Source organism: Lutra lutra, chromosome 1 (assembly GCF_902655055.1).
Source record: "Lutra lutra chromosome 1, mLutLut1.2, whole genome shotgun sequence".
In the NCBI taxonomy this organism is placed as follows: domain Eukaryota; kingdom Metazoa; phylum Chordata; class Mammalia; order Carnivora; family Mustelidae; genus Lutra; species Lutra lutra.
In genome coordinates this window covers 171,345,387-171,371,443 of record NC_062278.1, presented here as the reverse complement: position 1 = coordinate 171,371,443, position 26,057 = coordinate 171,345,387, and the positions used below count along the sequence as shown (strand labels likewise).

At 48.0% G+C, this 26,057-nt stretch overlaps 2 protein-coding genes and 1 long non-coding RNA gene across 3 annotated transcripts in view; 2 read left to right on the top strand and 1 right to left on the bottom strand.

The window, feature by feature from the left end:
• Positions 1-25,082, bottom strand: part of LHFPL4 (LHFPL tetraspan subfamily member 4) — a 27,472-nt gene extending 2,390 nt beyond the window's left edge. The window contains exons 1-2 of the mRNA XM_047745815.1: positions 24,600-25,082; positions 2,167-2,403 (exon numbers count right to left, since the gene is read on the bottom strand). Coding sequence (XP_047601771.1) covers positions 2,167-2,403; positions 24,600-25,005 — 643 coding nt within the window. The 5' untranslated portion in view covers positions 25,006-25,082. The remainder of the gene's footprint in view (positions 1-2,166; positions 2,404-24,599) is intronic.
• On the top strand, positions 5,816-11,219 carry LOC125109145 (uncharacterized). Its single transcript, XR_007130136.1, has 3 exons — positions 5,816-5,964; positions 9,844-9,952; positions 11,199-11,219. It is a non-coding gene; the product is annotated as an uncharacterized LOC125109145 (long non-coding RNA).
• LOC125104196 (myosin heavy chain IB-like) lies at positions 25,004-26,057 on the top strand. Its single transcript, XM_047736708.1, has 2 exons — positions 25,004-25,181; positions 25,843-26,057. The coding sequence occupies exons 1-2, from the start codon at positions 25,004-25,006 to the stop codon at positions 26,055-26,057; spliced, it is 393 nt and encodes a 130-aa protein (XP_047592664.1).

Genomic DNA, 26,057 nt, shown 5'->3' with positions numbered 1-26,057 from the left:
ACTTTTGTCCCAGAGGTCTGGCTCAGAACTGAAGTGTGAGGCTCACTCATCTTGAGCTCCCAATGAGGGACACACACACACACACACACACCCCGACGCTGAGGTATGACAAACTGGGGCTCCTTCACATCACTTTAAACACTGAGCTGAGGGCACTTTGGGGAGGAAGGAGAGGACGCTGGGTGGGCCCATCCGGTGGGCCCATCCCCCATCCCCCATCCCCACACCTCTTCTTCAGAAAGACCACGTGGCTCTTAGTCATGCACTACTGGAAGCTGCCACCAGAGGGCAGGCCCTGACCTCACACCAAGACTACAGGAACCTACCAGGCATCAGGGTCTCTAGGGATAGGGACAGACAGGTTAGTAGCGGAATAGCCCAGGAGGGCCCTGAGAAAGGAAACAGGCAGCCCGGAAGAGCCTGGCCTTTCAACTTTGGACCTGGGTTCAAATCCTGACCACACTGCTTCATGACCTTGGACAAGTTACTGGACCTCTGCAGACCTCACCTTTCTCATTTGTAAAATGGTGGTCATGATGCTTGCCTGGTGGGATCTTGAAGAGTGACAGCTTCTAATGAGTATTCACCAAGTGCCCCCTAATAGACATAATCTTTCTTCCTCATCGGACAACCCTGTGAACTGGTACTATTTCCACCGCCCTTATTTGAGGAAGCCAGGAAACTAAGGCTCAAGGAGGTGCAGTCCCCAGCCTGCTTCCAACTCAGAGGCCTTCAGTCCAAGGGTTCCACCACAATACTCAACCACCTCCTGCCAGATGAGATTATAACCCTCACTGCCATTATTCCCATTTTATAGATGAGACTCCAAGAGAGGAATATAATTAATGGAAAGTGCTAAATATAGACCCAGCACATTCTAATAGCTTAAGGCAGGGTGTGACTGTGAAAACCACTACTCCTGTTTCTCAGGGCAGGGCACACACACCCAGAGAGACGGGTGTCTGTCCACGGATGCCATGCCGTGCCTCCTGGTGCTCCAGGGACAGGGTGGGTCCCTGGCTCAGACCAGCTCCCCTTTGGAGAGCGATCTGGCACCATCATTACAATTTTAAGTGCGCAATTCCACTACTGGAAAAACACCAAGAAAACACTGTGTCTAAGAAGACACAGACAAAGATGTCCAGCGTAGCATTATCAGTGATAGTAAAATCCTGGAAACCTCCCCTAAAAGTCCCTAAAAGGAAAATAGTTAAATAGTTACAGTTCCTCCATCTGACGTAATGCTAGGCACTGGATAAAAAGGGTTCTCCATAAAAGAATAAAGAAAGATCTTGAAGACATGCTCTAGGGTTGGGGACAAAAAGCAGTCTTGCGAGGAATTCGTCTGGGATGACACCTATCCTGCGTTATATGAGCATATAACACTACTGTATATTTTATAAAAGGACATATAATGTACACAGATGCATAGATAAACATCTGATAACCGGTTAGCCTGGAGTCTCCGGCCTCATGTGTAAATTTTTTCTTCATCAGATTTCAAGTTACTTGATATATACAAAATATATATATTACTTGATATATACAAAGCCCACCTGTGTGGGCTCACCGTGCAAGACCACCACCATATTTTATACATGCCTACACCCACCCCCCATCTCAAGTAAGCATCATCCTATCCTCTGTATTTATTGTTTCTTTACTTAAAAAAAAAATGCAGTACCACCATAAATATACTTATGATCAAACCATACATTACTGTCTCTTGGTTTTTGACTGAACTCCATGAAAATATCACTCTGTTATCTTCTGGAAATTGATTTCCCCCACTCCTCTGTCTCAATACTATGTTTCCAGGATGTATCCAGCCTGTTACTTATAACTACATGCATGAAATGCATGCATTTTCAGTTATGCTCCATTCCAGGATGTGAGTATATCACCACTTACTATCCATCGTCCTGTCAATGGCCATTTAGGTTGTTTTTAGTGGTCTGCTATTTGAAGCTGCTGCCACATTTCTCATGGGTTTCTACTCGGAGCTGGGTTTGCTGGGGCCCAAGCATGCAAGTGTTCGGATCTGAGGAATAACGTCAAATTGCTTTCAGGGGGGTCGGACTGTTTGCACCTGTTCCAGTTTTTGCTTCATCTGTAGGACACGGTGACCCCTGGAGGCCCCGCCCCCGACCCAGCCAGTGCACTCGCCTTTGTTCTCCTGCTTGAGCTCCTCCTGCAGCAGATCTGTTTGCCGGTTGCCCAGCACGAAGGCGAGGAAGGAGAGGATGAGGGCGTTGAGGATGCCGATGATGGCCAGGATGTACGCCCAGCGCACCGAACAGTCCCCCAGGGAGTACTTCCCGGTCTTGGCCCCGCACATGTCCCGGATCGTCTCGGCGTCCCAGCCGTCGGGGAAGATCATGCAGCCCAGCACGAGGCACAGAGCTGAGTGGGTGCGAGGCCGGGCGCACCGCCATGGTCAGGGAGGAAGAGAGAAGGGGTTGAGTACTCCCAGAGCCAGAGGACCACCCCAGTCCCCGTCGACTGGCCCCCCGCAGGCCGCGCCCTCCCACTCAGTCACTCAACCCAAGAGCCTGTTAAGCCTTCCGTGGGTTCCAGAAACTATAGGGTCTGGGACGGCCTCCTGCCTCGGGGAGCAGAAACTTTCCAGGACCCCATAATGACCCCCATCAAACCGACACCTCCAGGAAGCCTTCAATGAAATACAAGGAAATAGCAATCCACGGTTACCTTCCTCTGCTCCCTTTAGCATCCCAACCATGCTTACTCCCTCCCATCCTCATCGTTCTTTATTTCTTTTTGTCATTCTTTGAACAAATATTTATTGAGCTCCATTTCCTTTTCTTCAGGACGCTGGGCATACGTTCTTATTCACACAGTCAAGCACCGGCTCAAAGAACAGACTGAGGAAAGTTCTTTCCCTTACTCGATGTACACCATGGGAATGCCCCCTATTTATGTTGGAAATCCCAGTACTGCCTCAAGGGGTAGTGCTGAAGACTGAGGGAAGTAAGGCGTGTAAGACATTCAGCCCAGTGCCTGGCATCTCCTCACTGAGGGCCCCCTGGGTGCCAGGCACTAGACTAGGGAGACACAGGGCGCATTACTTGGACTTCAGCTTCACAGAACTTGTAGTTAGTGGGGGAAAGGTCCATTAGAGCAAAGAGGCTCAAATCCTGACCCGGCTCTTTTCTAGATGTGTGACCTCCAGCCAGTTCGTTGCCCTTTGAGACTCAGTCTTCTCATCTGTAAAATGGGGATAATGATGGTATTCAAGTGTAAAGGTTACAGGAGGCAGCAAATGTAAACACTTGACATAATAAATTCCAGGTAAATGTTAAATGTTATTATCATCATAACTAGTCATAATAATACCTTTAATAGTCACACAAATAAGGAAATAATTGGGGAGGGCGGATCTTAGTTTCAGATGGTGAGGAGGAGGAGAAGGGGCGAGGCCAAGAAGAGCCTTCTATTGAAATAGCCCCCACCTTGTTCCCTCCTGGGTATTCACTTCCTCTATCTTGAGTGACCCACCTCAGCCAATCCTGACCCACGTGGTAGCGGTAGGCTCTTCCCAATGCCCAACCTCATAGGTGGGACTCAAGCCTGAGCCAATCAGCGTACGGCCCACCCAGCAAATCAGGACCCGCGGAGTTCAGTGAGCGGCAAGGACAGTGACCTTCACTTCTCCCTTGCAATGAGCAGCCAGCCCCGCGACTTGTGAGTTACCCTCGATGCTGCCCTCTTAGTGCCTGCCAGTCCCACCAGCAAGGAGGTTACTGTGTCTGAGACCGGAAGGTTCTACACCAGGCCCGTGGGGTGCTTAACCTGAGTTTCAGGTGACAGTGATGACAAAGGGGGTGGTGGCCAGTTCTGCCCACTGTCTATAAGGCCCACCTAGTTCCCAGGGTGGGGAGGCGGCCCTCGGCTTTGTCAGTCTCTCCCTCACCTACAGTTCAAGGAAGTGCTCCCTAGGCCTCAGACTCCCATCTGACAGTGCGCAAGGTTTGCCCTCCTGTGACAGGACAGTGTCCCCCACACCCCTAGGTTGTACTCCTCATCCTGATGCAGGGCTCTCCCACGACACTGTGATCTCTCTCTCTCTCTCTCTCTCACACACACACACACACACACACACACACACACACACACACACACACACTTAGGGCTTCCTCGCTTCCCCAGTGCTTGCCTCCGCCAAGATGATTCCCCGCTTAGAGCACAGCGAGTCGCTTATGGGCTGGGGAGAGCTCCTGACAAAAGGGACGGCCAATTCAGGAAGCCCTGGGGTGAGAATGAGCTTGGGGAGCTCAAGAATCCGACAAGTCTGAAGATGCACTTTTAGACACCCACGTGGAGGGGCGCCTGGGTGGCTCAGTGGGTTAAGCCGCTGCCTTCGGCTCAGGTCATGATCTCGGGGTCCTGGGATCGAGTCCCGCGTCGGGCTCTCTGCTCAGCAGGGAGCCTGCTTCTCTCTCTCTCTCTCTCTCTCTCTCTCTCTCTCTCTGCCTGCCTCTCTATTTTGTGATTTCTCTCTGTCAAGTAAATAAACTCTTAAAAAAAAAAATTTAGACACCCAAATGGAGAGGGAAGCTCGGGGTGGGGGTGGGGGTGAATCAGTGCTGGAGACATAAATTTGGGAGCTGTGGGCAGGTAAACTCCCTGGGGCTGGCTTTAGGGAAACTGATGAGAACGGACTGAGCCCTGCGGTGCTCCGTAGGAGGAGCCTCTGGAGAGGTCAACCCGCGTATCTCCCCGGTTTTTTGGGTTTTTTTGTTTTGTTTTGTTTTGTTTTGCAGGACCCTCCAGGCCCCAGTCGGAGACGGGAGGAGGGTCAAACGCCCGGGGAGGGGGACGGGGAGAGAAGGAGTGCCTGGGTGTCCGAGGGCTCTTGCCCAGGTCGCGCGCACCCGCCTCCCCAGCGAGAGTCTGGGGGAAGGAAAAGAGCCTGAGAAAGGGCCAAACCCAGCCAGACTCTCCGCCTCCCCTCCCTTCCCCGCCCTTCCCCGCGTGCCGCGTTTCCTCTCGTTCCCGGAGCATCCCCGTTTCCATGGAGACTGCGCCCGCATCCCCAGCTCGCAACAGCGCCGCCAGGCTCCCGAGGGCGGGCCTCTCCGCTCCGCAGCCCCCGCTCAGCCCTCACGGAGTTTCCTTCCCGTGGCCCTGCGCCCGCGCGTTCTCGCTGGCACTCTCGCGCTCACCGCTCACGTGCCTCTCCCCGGTCGCGTGCCTCCCGGTTCCTTCCTCCGGTCCACCCTTTTTATCTTTCTTGTTCTTCATCTGTCTCTTTACGGCCCTACTCTCTCGCGGGCTTGTCTCTATTGCGCTTGGGGGTCACCCTCGGTCCTCCTCCCCTTGTCTAGTTAGATCTCTCTGCATTTAACATTCGTTCAACATCCCTTCTCTTCTCTCTTCCTTTTCTTGCTTCTCTTCCTTCTCTGGATCTAGCCCCTTCGCCCTCTCCTCTCCCCGGCTCTCCCTTCCTACACTGCACATGTAAATCCTGACTGCGTTATGTGCGGGGCGCCGTGCAGGTGCTGGGGAAACTGGAGGCGTGGTCCCCAGGAGAAGAGACGTGTGGGGAGGAATAAAATCAAGTCGACACACAAACAGAATAGTTATGCATGTCAAGGACACACAAACAGAATAGTTATGCATGTCAAGGAGTGCTTGCCAGGAAGCAGACTAGGGGTTGAGACCCAGAAGAAGCGCGTGCTAGGAAAGGGTGGGGGTGGGGCCTCTCCATCTCTAACTCACTCTGCCTCCTCTGCTCTGCAGCCCAGTACTGGGTGGCTATGTGGCTCCAGAGGCCACTGGGGGAATGGGAAACACCCAGGAGTCAAGCAAATGGAAAAAAAGCCTATCAGATGGTTTCCCTGGACCTGGGGGAAGAGAGGAATTGATTACTACAGAGACAGCTGAGGACAAGGAAGTGACCTTGCTGAGGTTCAAGCATCAGAAGATGGAGTGACTGCAGGCAAGGTGGGTTTCAGCATCCCCACGTCCTGCATGAGGAACCTGAGGCTTAGGTCTTTGGAGTCTGAGTTCAAGTCTCTCTTGGAAGACACAGACCCAGGCTCAGGGTGCCATGTGGAGGAGGACTCCTCAATGGAAGCAATTTTGACACTTGGCCTTAGAATTCTTCACAATGAGGACTGTCCTATGCCTGGCGGGAGGTTCAGTATTGTGCCTCGCCTCTTCCTGCCAGATGCCCATGGCACCACCACCCTCAGTCATCAAGAAGAACATCTCCAAGACATTGCAAAACGTTCTCCGGGGGGCAAAAGTGTCTCTGGTTGAGAACCACTGGTCTAGGGGAAGGGGCCCTTGGGTGGGGCATCTCTATCCATCACCCTACAGTCCACTGACTGAAAGGGTTGTGACAAAATTAATAATATGAATATTCATGCTGTGGTAATAACATTCACAAACAGCATAACATGCTTAAGTACATGCCAGGGTGCAGAGCTCCTGACATCATGATCTGGTTTAATGCTATAACGAATCTGTACGGCAGGAAAAGTCATCATCCTCATTTTACAGATGAGAAAATGGGCTCCGAGGAACCAGCTTTCATATCCCATGTCACAGAGCTAGTCAGTGGTGGGATCTGTATTTAAACCCAGACAGGTCTTTACTTAACATTTTTCTTTTAATAGACTCACTTTTTAACTTAGAGGCATTTACTTAAAAAGTAAGCTTTATATCACTATCATAGAAAAGGAAACCAGGATCATTTGCCACAAATAGAAGGAAACTATAAATATAATGAAACCAAAACAATGTTCTTAGATTCTAGCTGGATACTTTTGCCTGCCAAATGCTCTGAGCTCTCTCTCTGTTTAAGAGACTTAATAGTGTGAGAGGAGTTAAAGATATACTAGCACCAAACTGAGCCTTTCTCCCTGGAGCCATGAGACACTGGCCACCGTGCACGGCCTCGATGGGAAGCGGAACTCCTGTTCTTCCCCGTGCAGCTTTAGGGCAAGTCAGCTTACCTCTCTGGGCCTCAGTTTCTTCATCTGTAAGATGGGGGTCATGATATCCTACTCATTTCATAGTGCTTTTTTTGAGAATCAATTAGCAGGTGAGAAGAGGAACCTAAATTATAACTGGTGAAGTGGGGATGGGTTATGGCAGCTCTTGAGAAAAAGAATTCTTAGACAAAAGAGATGAGCCTTTTTCCAGGGAGTGATCTGTACATACAATGGGATGTTATTTATTCAGCCTTAAAAAGGAAAGGAATTCTGACACGTGCTACAACATGGAAGAAACCCGACACACTATGTTCAGTAAAATGTGCCAGTCACAGAAAGACAAAGACTGTAGGATACCACTTACATGAGGTCCCTAGAGCAGTCAAATTCACGGAGACAGAAAGTAGGATGGTGGCTGCCAGGGTCTGGGGAAGGAATATGGGGGGGTTAGTGTTTAAAGGGGACAGGGATTCAGTTTTGAAAGATGAAAAGAGTTCTGGAAGATGGGGAGATAGATGTGCTACACAACATTGTGCACTTGAGAAATGGCTAAAATGGCACATTTTATGTTATGTGGACTTTGCCATGAGAGAGGGAGAGCGAAAAAGAAAATCAGCAAGGGAATACAGAAAATGACATGATCTATCTGCCTCGTGGACCTGTATGTAAAAGATTGAGGGGAAATGGAAATTAAATTTATAAGAGTAGTAGCTTCTTGGCAGGGATGGGGTAGGACTTTAGCCTTTAAGTGTTTCAGCTTTTCAGAGTGAATGTCTTCATATACTACTCGTGAAATTTAAAAACATTTTTCAAAGAAAACACATAGGGGCGCCTGGGTGGCTCAGTGGGTTGACTCCTCTGCCTTCGGCTCAGGTCATGATCAGTCAGGTCCTGGGGTCTTGGGATCCAGCCCCGCATCGCATCGGGCTCTCTGCTCAGCAGGGAGCCTGCTTCCCTTCCTCTCTCTCCACCTGCCTCTCTGCCTACTTGCAATCTCTGTCTGTCAAATAAGTAGAAAAATCTTAAAAAAAAAAAGAATACACATAGAAGCTTACATATCTGTAAACACTTCTAGAAGTATAGGGAAGCAGTTTAATGATGGATACCTCTGAGGTGTGGACTGGGTGGTGGGCAGTAAGGGAGGAGGGAGGGGACACTTTGCATTCTATGCCATCCTGTGCTATTGAATGTGTCTAATATCTGCATATATTACTTCTGTAACAAAAACTCCATTATTATGTCCAATCCTTTTCCATCTATCCCAGGCCATGAAATCCTCTTAAGCTTTTTTTAAAAATTAAGAAACTAAAAGACAGTTAAAAGGAATTTGGGAATGAAAGTTGAGTGAGACCAGAAGTAGTGAAGAATTAAGAAGAGCATATGTATGATACACTCACGTGTTTATTTTCTTCAAAGCTTGTGCTATAAATGTACCCTCGTATAAAGCTTTTTTAGTTTTGTTTTAAATAGGCTCCATGCTGGGCATGAAGCCCAACTTGGGGGCTTGAACTTGTGACCCCAAGATCATGACCTGAAATGAAATCAAGAGTTAGACGATTAACCCACTGAGCCATCCAGGGGCCCCTATAGAAAGGTTTTTAATGATGCATTTTTTTTTTAAAGATTTTATTTGTTTATTTAACAGAGAGAGATCACAAGTAGACAGAGAGGCAGGAGAGAGAGAGAGAGGGAAGCAGGCTCCCTGCTGAGCAGAAAGCCCGATGCGGGACTCGATCCCAGGACTCTGAGATCATGACCTGAGTTGAAGGGAGCGGCCTAACCCACTGAGCCACCCAAGCGCCCCTTAATGATGCATTTTATGCTCAGTTCTTTTAATAGCATTTCACTGTAACACTAGTACACCATCCTCAAGGGACATCTGCTAAGCTGGGCACTCCAAGAGGGAGGCCTCTGTTTTGGCTCAGTTGCCCCCTCCATGCATGACACACCACAGTGGCTACCCTTTTCTGGGGGTCAGACTGCGTGTCCTCAGGGCTTTCTGTCCCTGGGCAGACTCCACAGAGGTTTGCCATAGACTGAATTGTGTCCCCACAAAATTCACGTGTTGAAGCCCTAACCCCGGGTGTGATAGTATTTGGGTGTGGGCCCTTTGGAAGGTAATTAGGGTTTGGGGAGGTCTTGAGGGTAGGGCCTCATGATGGGGTAAGTAACCTTATAAGGGGAGACAGCAGGGACCCTGCTCCCCGCACCCCTACCAGGTCAGGACATAGCCAGAGGGCACCTCTTTGAGGATGGGTGAGGACGCTCAGGGAACAGAACCTTGCCTGAGGAGGAACAAATTTGCTGCATCTTAGAGCCACACAGCTGAGAAAAAGTGTGATCCCTTTATGCACAGTTTAAAGACAGGCAAAACTCACGTACAGGACGGAAAACCAGACAAGTGATTACCTTTGTGGGCAGTGACTGGATGGGGACATGAGGTTCCTGATCTGGATGCTATTTCCACAGGCAGGTTCGCTTTGTGGAAATTCTCTGAGCCACAGAGGGGACATTTTCTGTCCTTTTCTCTAAATGTGTTATACTGCAATAAAACCTGACTTTAAAAAAGGCTGTATACCATAGTGGGTAAGAAGTAAACCTCAGAATAACCAAGAAATCACTGGTTAGAGCACATCCATGCGACAGCACGCCCAGCAGTCATGGAAGGGAGGAAGGAAGCCCTTTTATGTGCTGCTGTGGGACGGCACGTGGATGTGCTAAGTGAAGTGCAAGGTCCCGGGCAACAGATGCAAAATGATGCTAACATTTGGCGGGGGGGATGTGAGTGTGTGCGGGGGTTGGTGAGGGGGACTGTTTTCTTGCATGGACACAAACTATTTCTGGAAGGGCCTACAAGACCCTGATAACACTGGTTACTTTTCAGGAGAGGAACAGAGTGGCAAGAGGACAGGAGGGGAGGAGACACTGAACTGACAACAGCTGCACATTTTGGATTCAGAACCATGTGAAGAGTTACCTATCAAAGCCGTGAGGTAGGTGGGAGTTATCTGCTAACAGGTGACTATTACTAGAGATTCTCACTCACTTGGAATGAAAATAATTAAAGCAACAAAGAATGGCAATGCACAGGCCAAATGTAACTCTCGGAAATAATGGCTTAATCACAAAAACATAAAAATGAAAACCCCTTTTGACTGACCTTGCCAATTTCCGGGAATTTATCTGAAGAAAAAGCTCACAGATATGCTCTCAGATCAAGCTACAAGGATGTCTGTCACATTATTACTTATAAGAGAAAGAAGAGGGGCACCTGGGTGGCACAGTCAGTTAAGCATCTGAGTCTCAGATCTCAGGGGGAATCACCCCACAGCCGCCCCCCACCCCAGTGCTCAGCATGGAGTTTGCTTGGGACTCTCTCTCTCCCTCTCCTTCTGTCCCTCCACACTGCATGCCCTTTTTCTCTCTAAAATAAATAAAAATAAATTTTAAAAAAGAGAGGGGTGGGGCGCCTGGCTGGCTCAGTGGGTTAAGCCTCTGCCTTTGGCTTAGGTCATGATATCAGGGTCCTGGGATGGAGCCCCACATCGGGCTCTCTGCTCAGCAGGGAGCCTGCTTCCCTCTCTCTCTCTCTGGCTGCCTCTCTGCCTACTTGTGATCTCTGTCTGTCAAATAAATAAATAAATAAAATCTTTAAAGAAAAAAAGAGGGGGGTACTTGGGTGGCTCAGTCAGTTAAAAGTCTGCCTTCCACTCAGGTCAAGATCCCGTGTCCCGAGCCCCACATCGGGCTCCCTGCTCAGCGGGGAGTCTGCTTCTCCCTCTGCCTCTACTGCTCCCTGCTTGTGCTCTTGCTTTCTCGCTCACTCTCTCAAAGAAATAAATAAAATCTTCTTTAAAAATAAAAATTTTAAAAAGAGAGAGAGAAAGGAGGAGAGGGAGAAATAATAAAGGAAGAATGGAAAGAAAGAAACAATTTAATATCCAGCAATATGGGAATACAGTTCTTTCCTGTCCCAGAATGTCACTCAGCTATGAAACTTGAATATGAATCTCCTCAGGTAGCCATTGAGGAAGATTTAATGATACAGAAAATACTTATGCTATGTTAGGTTTCCAGAGGCTGTAAAAATTAACATGCAATATAATTTCACTTCAGGGAAAAAACACTTACATAGTTAGAGCAAACAGTCATACAGCATTTACCATCCCGGGCACTATAGGACTTTATGTACTTTATGTCATCCACACAATAATCTGCATTATTATTTTCTTTTTACAGATGAGGACACTGAGGCACAGAGAGGTTATCCAAGTTATCCAAAGTCACACAGCTGGTAAGATGCAAAACCGGCTGGCAAGTTTGAACCCAGTAAGCCTGGCTCCAGAATCTGCCAGTAACCAGTACTCTCCACCGTTCGGACTGTGGGCCAGGCAGTTAAGAATGACTGATTCTGGGAGTGTGAGATTATGGATATAATTTTGCTCATCTATAGTCCCCAGTTTTTCTACAAAGAACAATGATAACATTACAAAGCAGTAAAGGCCTTAGAAAAAGGGGGGCACACAGAGCAACGCAGCACAGAACTCATGGCCAGCTGCTTGTGTCCCCTGTGAGTCCCTCCCTGGGGTTAAGGAAAGGATCAGGCTGCGTGTGGGGCTGAGGAGAGCCCAGTGAAGAATCTGTCCACACTGGGACCACCGCTTTTCAAGGCGCTGCTTCCCCAGCACCCCTGGCCCTAGGGGGCTGTAGAGAAAACCTCTGACAGGCTGAGCCCCGCTAAGGGAAGGAGGGTGTCTACAGGCCCCTCACTACCAAGGCTGAGTGCTGGCTCTGCTTCCCCAGGGCAGGCCCTGCTCTTCTGAAGGAGACAGGGCCTCTCCTAACAGTCACCTCCAACTCACTGAAGATCCAGGCCCAACTTTAATGCCTGTATCAACCCGGGATGCTGGGGGTCGGGACACCTGTGCCTGGGCTCACCATCCCCCATCCAGCACCCAGAGGCTAGGAGGCACCCTCACTCCCCCTCCCCCCACCCCCACATCTAATCCATACCCAAGGTCAACCAACTTGACCTCCAAAAATATCCAGGATGATCCGACCTCTCCTCTCCAGTTCCACTGCACCCATGTGTCCAAGCTGCCATGATCTCCCTCCTGGAGGACCACAGTGGCCTCCTAACTCCTTCTCAGCTCCCACACTTACCCCATCATCAGCTGTTCTCTGCTCAGCATCCACAGTGAACTTTCAGAAATGGACGGTGCCACGCCCCTGCTCAGCGCCCTCCGAAAGCTCAGGCACTCAGAACAAAGCGTTGCCACAGGCTGCCCACCTTTCCCTCCAGCCATGAGGCCTCCACTCCCTACATTCCGGACCACACTGGCTTCCTTTCTGTCCCTTAAGACCTGTCAAGTTCAGCCCCACCTGGAGGCCTTTGTATGGACTGTTCCCTCCTCGGAGAAGCTCTTCCAATGTAATCCAGTCCCCAGTTCCTGGTTCCTGATCTTGAGGACACTACAGTTTAGGAGGGGGACTATTCAGAAAACAGATAATTGTGGGTGGGGGGATGGGTGAAATCGGTGAAGGGGATTAAGGGGACACTTATTGCAGTGAGCACTGAGTCATGTATGGAACTGTCACATCATTATACTGCAAACATGAAACTAGTAGAACGCCGTACATCAACTATACTGGAATTAAAATAAAATTTACCCCCCAAAAAGAAGACAAATAATTATATCTGGTGTCACAGATTACCATCATTTTGTGCGGTTATCATTTGGGAACCGTATTCAGTATTTACTTCCCCAGCCCCAGGCCTAGCCTACGTTGGAGCCCATAGCCTCTTAATAACCTTTGAATCACCCCATCCATGCATCCCCATTGTCCTGGCTCCCCCTAGCCCCATCTTCTCTCTGGTCTGGTCAGAAGTCTCCTGCTGCTCTCCCCGCAGCCTGTCTGGTTCTCCAGCTCAGACCAAGCCCTCTCAGATGGCTCTGTTCCTCTGGGTCCCCCTCTGTTTCCTCCAGGCACGTGTCCTTTCTCAAGGCCATCCTTCTCCGTTTCTCAGTTGCTAATCTGAGCAGCTGCTCTTGCTCCTTTTCTGGCTCCTCCCCCACCTGCCTCTAAAAGGCCGGTGTTTCTAGACTCTCCCCTTCTCCCAGCACATACTCTCCACGGGGCAATTTCACCCACTCTTAGACTCATTCGATGGTGCCTCACATCTCCGTCTCCAGCGGAGACTGCTGCCCTGGGCTCCCAGCCCGAATACCAGTTGCTTGTCAGACCTTTCCTCTTGCACACCAGAGGGTCTGCCAACTCAACATTTCCCAAACTGACCCGATCTACCTCCTGCATGTTTGGGAATATCAGTCCAGGGACCCAGTCATCCAGGGAAGAAACCTGGAGTCATCTGTAACACCTGCCTTATCCTCCCTGCCGGATAGCCGCTGGTCTCCCATACAGGTCTCCCGTCTTCCTCCTCCTCTCTCCCTGCTGCCTTAGCACTTCTCACAAGGACCACAGGTTCCTTGCCTCCCATCAAGCCTCCATCTAGTCACCCCTGCAGCGGCCACCTCAGTCATCTTACTAAATCCAACATCTGGGCCTGGTGACTCCCATGCCTGAAAGCGGATGCCCATGGAGCACCTGGGTGGCTCAGTCAGTTAAGCATCTGGCTCTTGGTTTCGGCTCAGGTTGTGATCTCAGGATCATGAGATCAAGCCCAGCATTGGGCTCTGTGCTAGGTGTGGAGACTGCTTGAGATTCTCTCTCCTTCTGCCTTTGCCCCTCCCTCTTGTTCTCTCTCTCCCTCTCAAAATAAATAAATAAATAAATCCTTTTTAAAAAATAAAGAATAAAAGCAAATGCCCATCACATATGGATAAGACCCAAACTCCAAGACCCAACTTTGAAAGCTCTCCATAGCCAGTCCTACCTGCCTCTTCAGGCTTATCTTCTCAGTCTTCCCACTCTTCCATCTGTCCTCCCTTATTGTAGCACAGACAATGGAATGTGGGAGCCAAAGTGTTTTGATCCAAGTCACACACCAGCTAATAATAAGTGCTAACAGTTCTTGAGGGTCTCCTTTGTGCCAGGTCTGTACAATATTCACAATCAATGTTTCAACAGCCCCCGAGGTAGTTACTATTATTATCCCTATTTTACAGATGAGAAAACTGAGATGTGTAACCTTCTTAAAGACACTTAGCTGGTAATGCCACACTTAGCATTCGAATTCAGGTTGTCTAACCACTGAATATGCTGCCTCCAAAGGAGTGGAGGGTAGAGCTAGGACTTAAATTAGACGTCATCATTCACTCATTCAACAGACACTTATTAAGCACCGACTATGTGCCAGGCACAGACTCCTGGTCCAGGACTCTCATTATACCATTAAACTTCTCTGGGATTAAAGTAAGGTTGATAATGATGAATAACATAACATGGGGATGAAAAAAAAAAGACACAAATGAGAGGTTTCAGAACGAGAATACTTCAGTCCTTGTTTTCTTGACCCTTCCAACTCCTCCAAATCACCCTCTCCACTGATAGCCAGATGTGATATGTACCCCCCCACTCAGCTCAAAACACTTCAAGGCTGTTGTAGATACCACACTAAACCCAGGACAGAACTGACAATTTGAGATATTGATGAGAATATGTTGAGAAAAAACAAGTTTCACCATGGGGAAAACATCCATAGACAAAGTCAAAAGATCAACTGGAAACAATATTTGTAACTCATATCACAGACAAGGAGTTAACTTTCTTAATATACAAAAAGATCCCTTTTTTTTTAAAGATTTTATTTATTTATTTGACAGACAGAGATCACAAGTAGGCAGAGAGACAGGCAGAGAGAGAGGAGGAAGCAGGCTCCCCACTGAGCAGAGAGCCCGATGCGGGGCTCGATCCCAGGACCCTGAGATCATGACCCGAGCCGAAGGCAGAGGCTTTAACCCACTGAGCCACCCAGGCGCCCCTAAAGATTTCATTTTTAAATAATCTCAGTACCCAATATGAGGCTCAAACTTAAAACCCCAAAATCAAGAGTCACGCACTCTACTGACTGAGCCAGCCAGGTGCCCCACAAAATGTTCTCACATATCCAAGAGGGAAAATGCCATTAACTTGATAGAAATATATATATGAGCTGACAGTTTATATAAATGATATATATGTAGGGACACCTGGGTGGCTTAGTCAGTTAAGCAGCTGGCTTTGGCTCAGGTCATAATCCCAGGGTCCTGGGATTGAGTTCCACATCGGGCTCCCTGCTCAGCGGGGATCCTGCTTCTCCCCTGCTTGTGCACTCACTCTCTCTCTCTCCTTTCTGACAAATAATAAATAAAATCTTTTTTAAAAAGGATACATACAAAAGGTGCTCGACTTCACTCATAATTAGAGAAGGGCCAATTACTACTATAAGAGTATTTTTTTACACATCAGGTGGGCAAAAATAAAATATCTGATAACATATTCTGTTGACAAGAAGTGGGGTAACAGGTACTTTTATATGTTGCTGCTGGGAGGGTAACTCTGTACAGTTCCTACAGAGGGGACTATGGCGGGATCTGTCAAAATTATAAATACACAGACCATTTAATCCAATAATTCTGCCCTAGGTCTTTATTTTGTCCTTATATGCACATATGTGTCAAATTATTTATATACAACATTATCCACTGAAATATTGTTATAGCAAAATATTGTAAACAACTTAAGTATTGATAAGATAAATGATGACAAATCTATACAAAAGTATATTTTGCAGCTCTTGAGAAAAAATAGCTCTTTATACACTAAAGTGGAACAATCCTAAACAACATAGTATGGTGGGGTGATGGTATGTGATATCTTGATTGGGACATAAAAGGCAGTGTCATGGCCAAAACAATCTTCAAAAAAGAACACAGTTGGAAGACTCATACTTCCTGATTTGAAAACTCACTACAAAACAGCAGTCATCAGGATATTATGGTACTTGAGTAAAGACAGACATACAGAGCAGTGGAATAGAACAGAGTCCAGAAGTAAACCCATGCATCTATGGTTAACTAAGTTTTGACAAGGATGCCAAGACTATTCAATTGAAAGAGAATCATCTTTTCAATAAATGGTGCTGGGACAATAGGGGAGCTACATGCAACCTTACCCCACATACAAAAATTAACTCAAATGGATCAGACACCTAAATGTAAGAGCTAAAACTATAAACTTGGTAAAAACAGAGGTACATTTTTTGCGTCAGCTGGGGTGCCTGGGTGTTTCAGTTAATTAAGCACCGTCCCCCTCTTCAGGTCCCTGCTCAGCGGGGAGTCGGCTTCTCCCTCTCCCACTGCCCCTCCCCCTGCTGGAGCTCTCATGCTTTCTCTCTCTAAAATAGATAAATAAAATCTTTAAAAAAAAATTTTTTTGTGCTCTTGGATTTACAAAAGATTCTTAGATATGCCCCCAAAAGCACAAGAACACAAAGAAAAAAGAGATAAACCGGATTTTGTACAAATTCAAAACTTTTGTATTTCAAAGGAAACTATCAAGAGAGACAAAAGACAGCCACAGAATGGAAAAAAATATTTGCAAATCATATATCTGATAAGGGACTTGTATCAAAAATATACAAAGAACTCTTACACTCAATAATAAAAAGAAAAATAACCCAGTTTAAAAAATGGGCAAAGGATCTAAATAGATATTTCTCCAAAGAAGCTATACAAATGGCCAGTAAGCACATGAAAAGACTCTCAACACCGTGAATCATTTGGGAAATACAAATCAAAACCACAATGAGACACCAGTCCACAGCCGGTAGGATGGCTATAATTTTAAAACAGGTAACAACAGTGCTGATGAGGTATAAAGAAATAGGAACCCTCATACATTGCTCCTGGGAATGCACAATAGTGCTGCCACTTTGGAAAACAACCTGGAAGTTTCTCAAAATGTCAAATATAGAGTTGCCATTTGAGCCACCAATTCCACTCCTAAGTATCTACCCAAGAGAAATGACCACGTGCATCCATGCAGAAAGTTGTACACCAATGTTCACAGCAGCACTATTTATAACGGCCAAAAAGTTGAAACAACCCAAATGTCCATCAACCCATGAATGAATCAACAAAATGTGGTCTATCCATATATTTCAACATTGTGGCCATAAATGGCCACAAAGAGGAATAAAGCACTGGCAGGTGCTACGACATGAGCGAACCTTGGAAACATCCTGCGAAATGAAAGAAGCAGCAAGGACTGCATGACGGAGGATTTCATTTGTTCGGGTTTTTGGGTTGTTTTTTTCTTAAGATTTATTTTTTTGGTAAGATTTTATTTATTTACTTGTCAGAGAGAGTGAACACAGACAGAGTGGCAGGCAGAGGCAGAAGGAGAAGCAGGCTCCCCGCTGAGCAAGGAGCCCAATGCAGGACTCGATCCCAGGACGCCGGGATCATGACCTGAGCCACCCAGGCGTCCCTAAGTTTTTATTTTTTTATTTTATTTTTTTTTTAAAGATTTTATTTATTTGACAGAGAGAGATCACAAGTAGACGGAGAGGCAGGCAGAGAGAGAGAGAGAGGGAAGCAGGCTCTCTGCTGAGCAGAAAGCCCGATGCGGGACTCGATCCCAGGACCCTGAGATCATGACCTGAGCCGAAGGCAGCGGCTTAACCCACTAAGCCACCCAGGCGCCCTAAGTTTTTATTTTTAAGGGGCTCCTGGGTGGCTCAGTCGGTTAAGCTTCTGCCTCCGGCTCAGGTCATGACCTCAAGGTCCTGGGATCGAGACCCATATCTGGCTCCCTGCTCAGCGGGGAGTTTGCTTCTCCCCCTCCCTCTGTGAATTCTCTCATTCTCACTCTCTCTCAAGTAAATAAATAAATAAAAATCTTTAAATTTTTTTAAAATTTATTTTTAAGTAATCTCTACACCCAACGTGGAGCTTGAACCCACAACCCTTAGATCAAGAGTTACATGCTCCACAGACTGAGGCAGCCAGGTGCCCTTGAATGATTTCATTTCTATGAAATGGCCAGAACAGGCTAAGATAGAGAGAAAGAAAGTCAGTTAGTGGTTGCGTAGAGGCTGGGGAGGTTGGGTGGGAGAGCTTTGCCGGGGTGAGACCTAAAGGGTATAAAGCTTCTTGAGGTAATGAAAATATCTTACAACTGGTTGTGGTAATGGTTGTACAACTCTATAAATATGCTGAAAACCACTGAATTATACACTTCATATGGATAACCTATACGGCATAGAGTTACAGCGCAATAAAACCGTTACCAAAAAACAAACAAACAAACAAAAAAAACGGAGAGCGGGGCAGTGTAGCATCTTCCTTTCTCTCTCCTTGGTCACTCATTCTGAGGTCTCCTGCCAACACATGAGAGCGCTCAGAAGTGGGTCCTTCAGCCCCAGATACCCTTAGATGACCACAGCCCCTGCTGCAGTCTTGGTTCTAACTTCAGGAGCGACCTTTAACCACAACTGCTCATCTGAGCTGCTCCCAAATTCCTGTGACTCACAGAAACTGAAAAAATAATGGCCTGTTGCTTTAAGCCACTAAGTTTTGGAGTAATTTGTTATACAGTTATAGATAACTAATATGCCATTTTAGCAAAAATAACAATAATAATAATAATAAGTGTCTGCATTTGCGTGTCTATTTCCGAGATTTCTTGGAAGAGATACTAAAGGCACTGGTGACAGTGGCTGCCCCAGAGAACTCTGGGAGGACCAGTGGGGAATGAGGACAGGAAGGAAGACTGATGTCTGATTGTCTACCTTTTTTTCCCTTTTGAATTTTGTATCATATGCCTAATTAATTATTCCCCCAAAAAACCTTCAAAAAAATACATGCTGACAGATGAAGTCCATAAACTCCCGACCATGGCTTAGAAGCCTCCACGGTCTAGCTTCCCATTTTGAACACTCACCACTCCCTGCCCTAATTGTTGGTAGTCCCCAAAACATAAAACACACCAAGCTATTTTCTATCTTCACGCCTGTCTCTTCTGCCTGGCTGCCCTTCTCTTTCCGGCCCATCCTCCCAAGACTCAGCTCAAATGCTGGAACTTTTTGGAAGACTTCCCTGGCTGTCCTTAACTGTGTTCCCTTCGTGCCCCCAGAATACTCTCGGCTTGATTCAGTCATTTCGCATGCCATGCACACAGGAGCGATGATCTGTCTTCTTCCCTGCCTCTCCCATGACCCTGTGAGCTGTGTGGCAGCGGGGACTCTTACTCTGGATTCCCGGAGGCCAGCGCTGTGCCCGACACAGAGGAGGCTGTCAGTAAAGGACGGATGTGAGAAAGGAAGGGTGCAGGGAGGGAGAGTGGAAAAAAGGAAAGAGGGGACAGGATGGGGAGGAAGAAAGACAATGGATCGGGGAAGAAAGAAATCCCCTCGATGTGCTCAGCAGCTCATGCACATGCGACAGAGATATACTGGGTGAACAGACTCCCAAACCAAATCCGAAACAAACCCCCAAAGAAATGGGGAGGAATGTGGGTAAATACGCTAACCAGCAGTGACCTTGCTGTTCCCAGCCCAGAAACCCCTGGTGATGAAGGCACACACCTGGAAGGCTGGAAGGTACTCGTCCTCAGATCGCCAACCCGCCACCGCCATCCCCACCTTCGGTCTCCCCCAGCGCCCACTGTCCTGTTCCGGGCTGTGACTCCAGCCGCCGAGCGGGGCCAGACATACTGCAGGTGCTCAGTACTGAATGAATTATGGTCAGAATCATCTCCCTTCTGTGGGAAGCAGAGCCTCACTTTGTGACATGAACTTGTTTCTTCTCTCCAGGACTAGATTTTTTTTCTTCCGTAAAAAGGCGGCTGGGCAGCTAATTGGCAAGACCCTTTTCAGCTGGCAGTTTATGACTTCTCAAGGCCTTTGATCATCCCAGCAAGTTCAAACTCTCCCACCTGAGCAGCAAGAGCTCCTCACAAGCTGCTCTTCACTTAGACTGTGTCACGGAGATGATGTGACCGTTTACTGAATGCCCACTGTCCACTATGAACACATTCGGTGCTTTTACAGCCATCATTTTGTTTCTTTCTGCCACCTGAAGTAAATACAATAGTAATCTCCCCTGGGCCCCTGGCTGGCTCAGTCAGTAGAACACGGGACTCTTGAACTCAGGGTTGTGAGTTCAAGCCCCTCGTTGGGTGTAGGACTACTTAAAAATAAAATCTTTAAAAACAATAGCAATAATCTCCCTTTTACAATAAGGAAACTGAGACCTAGAGAGGAAAACCCACTTATCCAAGGCCACACAGCTGGGAAGGAGCAGAGAGAGAATTCTAAGTCCTCTGCTCTTAAACCCTTCCCCACATTATGCCCCCAGACTCTCAACCAGGCTTCCAGCTTGAACCTCTACTTCAGCCAGCAACCTCCCCTTGGCTAACCACACCCAGCCCACGGGTGAACACTGAGCATGGACAGGTGACAGCTCTGTCTTGTGACTTGTGTATCCTCTCCCAGGTTCGTTTGGTTGTAAGAGCAAGAACTAGATCCATTCAGACTTGTTTTAAGTTTCAGCTTCACCTTTCACTAGATGTGTGACCTTTGGGCAAGTCACTTTAACAAATGAACATGCGCTGTCTAACAAATACAGAAATGTCTAGCGTCAAAGCTGGTACCTTGTGTATTCTCACTAAGTGGGAAAGACCAGGTCCAGAGTAGCAGAGATACCTGGAGAAGCTGGCCCCTGACTCCACAAAGAGCCACCTGGGTTTTCAGCCTCTCTGCTTAACATTTGAGTGTTATGCCTAAAACCTCCTGCCACTGCCCCCATCACTAATGCCCCTCTATAATGCTTTCAAAAATCCTTGGCCTTTCGAATCAGACAGCCCAAGTTACAATCCTAGTTCTCCCACTTACATTCTGTATGACCTTGGACAAATGACTCATCTCTGAGGCTTAGTGTTCTCTTCTACAAAAGAGTAATAATGGTACCTACTCCATATCACTGTGAGGATTAAATAATAGTACTCATGTCCATGTCTAGCACATGGTCTAGCATACAGCAAAGGCTAAGAAAATATTAACTGTTTTTCCTGAATAATAACAAGAGTTGTAGTAGCTTGGAGCTGCCTGCTGATGAAAGTCCAAATGCCTGACCCACTATTCAGAGACTTGTCCACTGTAGCCTCTGCCATTCCTTCCTCCCCTCTCCTCCCACTTCTCCCCTAGCTGGAGGTCACCCCCAAGCCACATGTGGTTTTCTCACCTCCGTGTCTCTGCCCATGATCTTCCTCTCCATTCAGAATGCTCTCCCCAACCTCGCACCTGTACACATCCGCACCTCCCACTCAAGCCTCACCTCCCAGTGAAGGGGCCACCTCCCGGGTTTCCCCAGCACTTACAGCCAGGACATATTAGTGCTTAGACTCTCCAGAGTGAGGCTTTTCTGTCTGCGCCTGTCCTACCAGCGGTTACACTTGATTTCTCTTTTCAGGAACTGACCTTTCTCCACTGTTGGTCCATGTGTTCCAGGGACGGGAATATGGCTGAAGCCTTAGACAAAGTCATATTGATTAACTAAGAGGTGAATCCTTGGCCAAAGCCTGGGCCAATGAGAATCAGCCCTGGAACTTTTGCTGGAACCACTGACTAACAGATGTTCTTTTTCCACAGGCACTGCTAAGCTAAAGCAATGTAAATTCCAAGCTGTGAGTAGCCTTATTTATCACCTTTGGGAGAGAAGTGGACTTTAAAAATGAGCTGACACAGAGGAACCAAGAAATGGCAATAGACATTTTCTTAATAGCATTATTTGAGTATCTGGATCCATCCATGCCTAAAGCAAGTTACCTTTTTTTTTTTTTTTTTTTGAGATTTTATTTTTAAGTAATCTCTACATCCAACGCGGGGCTCAAACTTAACCATGAGATCAAGAGTCCCATACTCCACTGACTGAGTCAGCCAGGAACCCCTGAAGCAAGATACTCATAAAGAAAGATACTTTATATGAGCCCAAAACCCTACCATCCCTATTTTATTTGATTTTTATTTATTTAAGCCATTTTGAGTTGGATTTCTGTCACTTGTCACTGAAAAAATGCTGAACACTATAGTGATCCAACTAGATGGTAAGCTTCCTGAGAGTGGAGATCTCATGATATAGACCTAAATCCTTGGGGATCAGGATCATCTCAGTATTGTCGCCCCTAGCACAGGGATGATCACAGAGCAGATAAAGAATAAATAGAGGAATAAGTATCTCTGAATTTTCCCAATGGTCCAGGGCTCTACACTTAGAAGAATCTAAAATACTTGAATAAAGGTTTACTTGAACAAGAATTCTAATTCTTTCCTGATATAAACAAGGTCTTTTGCCGCTCTGCAGTTCCTCTGAGAATGACTGATTTCTTACTTTCTGAATAGAACGATCTTGGCAAAAGAGCTGTTTTAGGAGACACACAGGGCTGAAAGAGATACGTTGAATCCACTAATGTAACTGATTAGTCTCCCACTGTAAGAATGACAAAACTGAGATTTAAGCTAAAAACAATTGCTTACTACTGCAGAGTGAATCACTCAGGCAGAATCAGCCAAGCAAGACCCCATCCCATGACTCGTAGTCCAATGCTCTAGCTCCAGTCCTGATGTCACTTCATTAAACGAAGTGAATTGGTCACTTACCCAGAGAATTCAGAAATCTCTAACCAAAATGAAACAAACTGCTCAACTCTGCTAACTGGACTCCTCAGCCCTCAGGACAACAACACAAAGGAAAGAGCACCAGGCCAGGAGTCAAGACCTAGTTTACTCCCCTCCTGGCAATGAGACTTTGGGTAAGACCTTTTCTCTAGTCTCAGTCTCCTAAGATGGGGGGAGGGGAAGGTGGGATTTGAAGGAGCTGATCTCTATGATCCCTGAAATTCTGTAATTACATGGGGTTATTGGACACTTCATCAAATCCTTAAGATTAAACCCACATAAATTACAGAGAATTGGAAGGTCAAGAGGTTAGCATCCCTTCTGCAAATTAATCCAAATTAAGGGTGAGGGACTGAGGATTCCAGGTAGGTATATATTCTTTCCAGCTTGTCTTTGGAGGAAGAATAGAATGGAAATACATAAAATTACCTTCTATGTGCCACAGAGAAATATGGAGACATACCCCCTACACTCTACAATTCTCCTTTCTCACCTTCAAAGATCCTAGAAGACTCATATCTAAGTAGATGGAGTGAGATAGATTTGAAACAAGCTCATTACAATGTCCTCATCTGAATTAACACTTTCTTCAAAGTAGTCCTTCTAAGACTTTGAGAAATTCTTCCAGTGGGACAGTAATTCCTCCCTGTATTTGTAAAGGTCCTCTTGGGGAAGCAAACCAGCCTCATGGTTTTGCTCTCATACCTTGGCTTTCATCCCAAGTGACAATTCTCAATTTGATCACTATTGTATTTTCTACACTTGGCCCTAAGCAACTTCCAGCCATTTCTGAAAAATCATATTCTTCCTTCAAAAGATGGAGGTTTCCCTCAATGATGATGTTCAAGAAAACACACCCCACACTCCAAGGACAATTTCCTACAATGTTTTGAGCAGTGGAATCATCAGCAAGTGATATAACACCTCCTGCAGGGAGTCTCTTTGAAGAGGCCCACACTTGTTGAATGCCCTGAGGTGCTTATTTTGAAAAACCAGCTCTACTATATGATCATCACATTTTCCCTACTCTTTCTCATTCCTGGAGGGCTCCAAACTTTTCCTAACCTCACCAGTCCTCCTCCCCCGTTCCTGCTATATCCTGACCTGACTCTCCCCAGCCCACCTCTTTCCTGCCTGCAATTAGGCAAATGCCCAAGCTGCTGAATCTTCAAAATCTGCCTTCGATCGAAAGGTAGGTGGGGGTGGGGACTTTAACAGATCCTGGAATACAGTCTCAGCAGTTCTCTTACCCAAAGGTCCCTTCTCCGGTTCTTAGAGCAAGATGTCTGTCCTAGCTAAACATTTCAAAGGGTCCCAGGGATTTATTCCCATTGAGCATAGCACCAGAACCCTTCCTGCATTGGGTGGGGGGTAGCAGGTGGAGACTTGCCCTCCCAAGACCCCCGAGCTGTCCACCACCCACATTTCAACACTGGATAGACACTATAGACATGCATATCTTCCAAGCTCCTTTATCTTAATACAAAACTTCAAAGTTTACAAGATACTCTTTCATTTGTTCTTGGAATCTTCTCCATTGTTTTACAGATGTGGAAGCCTAGCCTCAGAGAAGTAAAGTGAAACACCCAAGTTGATAATGTCAGCAAGATAAAGGTCAAAGTCAGATCTCCTAATTCCCCCTACTCATGCTCTTTTTGACACAATAGAAATTGCTCATTCCTAAAGTAACTCCTCATTCAGATAATTATTTCCCCTAAGACAGCCAAAAGAGACTCTCAGAGACCCGCAGACACTCTAACATAACACTAACCCATCAGTAACTACAGTCTGCCCATATCCAAGCACACAAACTCAAAGACCTAGCTCTAAGGCTCTGCCTCCTGCCCCAAGGTGTTTCTCTCATAAATCCCCTCCCCAGTGGCTGCTGAGGGACAGCCAAGGAGGTGTGTCTTTAGACAGAGGAGCAGAATCTCTCTGACCCCTCCAAGAAGGGGTCCTGGAAGGAAGAAGCCCGGTCTTGGGCGCCTGTTCTAGGGGTTCCACCCCCACCCCTCCCCTACCTGCCAAGAGCTGCATCCAGGCGCAGATCTTGTAGACCGTGGCCGTGTTGCAGAAGAAGAAAAGCGCAAAGCAGGTGATACAGCCGAGGATCAGCACCATGGAGAGCAGCACGAAGAAGGCGGCTGCCTTGAAGGCGCCGGACGGGATGGTGCTGAAGTCGGTGAAGGAGCCTCGGCAGGTAAGCTCGCGGCCCGCCAGCCCGCTGCCCACACAGTAGTGGAAGAGACCGAAGTAGCCAGGCTTGGGGGTGCTCACGCTGTCGCCCACCCAGTAGGGCTGGATGAAGACCACCACGTTGATGATGGCGAAGCAGATGGTGAAGATGGCCCATAGCACGCCGATGGCCCGCGAGTTCCGCATGTAGTGCTCGTGGTAGAGCTTGGAGGCCTCCTGCGAGGGCAGCATGGTGCCCGGGGGCGGGGCCGGCGGCGGCGACGGCGGCTGGCGGGGGCCGCCGGCCCGGGACCGACCGCCGGGCTGCCGGGCTGACGGGCGGGAGCTGGGGACGCACGCGAGAAGCGGCCCTGAGCCAAGGAACTCTCGAAGGAGGGGCCTGGGGCGGAGCTGGGAGTATCTAGGGGGTAGTATGGAGGGGCCAGGAGGGGGTCCTGAGTGTTGGGGCGGTGTCTGAGGGGAGTAAAGATCTCCAACTGGGGGCCTAGGTAAGGGACATGTGAAAGTTGGGGGGCTGGGATGAGGGGGATGGGATGTGGATATGGGAGCTGGAAGTGGGGGCCAGCTAGAAAGTGGTCATGGGGGTGTTGGGGAGGGGGTTTGGGGGCCAGAACTGGGCAAGTAGTAAGGAACCATGGGTAGATGGAATGGAGGCTGAGGACCGGTACTGGGGTATGAGCAGAGGGGCTGTATAAATGGAGCTTGGAAAGGAAATTGGGGACTGGTATTAGGGGTAAAAGAAGATTTGGTATTGGGCGTCTAGAAAGGCGCTGGGGGGGGGGGGTTGGTGCTTCTATGCGGGAATAGGAAGGGGATATGAGGGGCTGATACTGGGGGACTGGGAAGGTGATATGGGGGCTGGGACAGGGAGGGCGAAGTGGAGGAATCAGGATGAGGCTAGTGGGGAGTCGAGGGCCGGGACTGCAGGGTCTGAACACAGGGCGGGGGTCAGGAGGGGTCCCACCGAAGACAGGACTGGGTGTAAGCTAGGGGAAGCCTAGGATTGGCGGGCCAGGGCTGAGGAGAGAGGTTTTCCAGGCCAAGGGTACGAGGGACTGGGGCCGGCAGGCAGCCCGGGCCTCGAGGGGAGGACTGTGGGCAGAGGTTATCCCGCGAGTGCTGGGGAGCGGCCCGGCAGGGGTAGGGCCGAGGGTGGGGGTGGGGGGCCGGCTGCCCCGCGCCCAGGCCGGACGCGCGCGCAGCTTGCGGCCGCGGGGACGGGGTGCGGGGAGACCAACCTGGGCCCGGTCCGGAGCAGTGGGTCCGGGACTGGCACGGCCTAG

Excerpts from the sequence above, each read along its gene's own strand:
- LOC125104196 (XM_047736708.1), top strand. The coding sequence starts at position 25,004 with ATGGTGCCCGGGGGCGGGGCCGGCGGCGGCGACGGCGGCTGGCGGGGG. Across the intron at positions 25,182-25,842 it reads GAGCTGGGAGTATCTAGGGG|GCAGCCCGGGCCTCGAGGGG; the intron begins GTAGTATGGAGG and ends TGGGGCCGGCAG.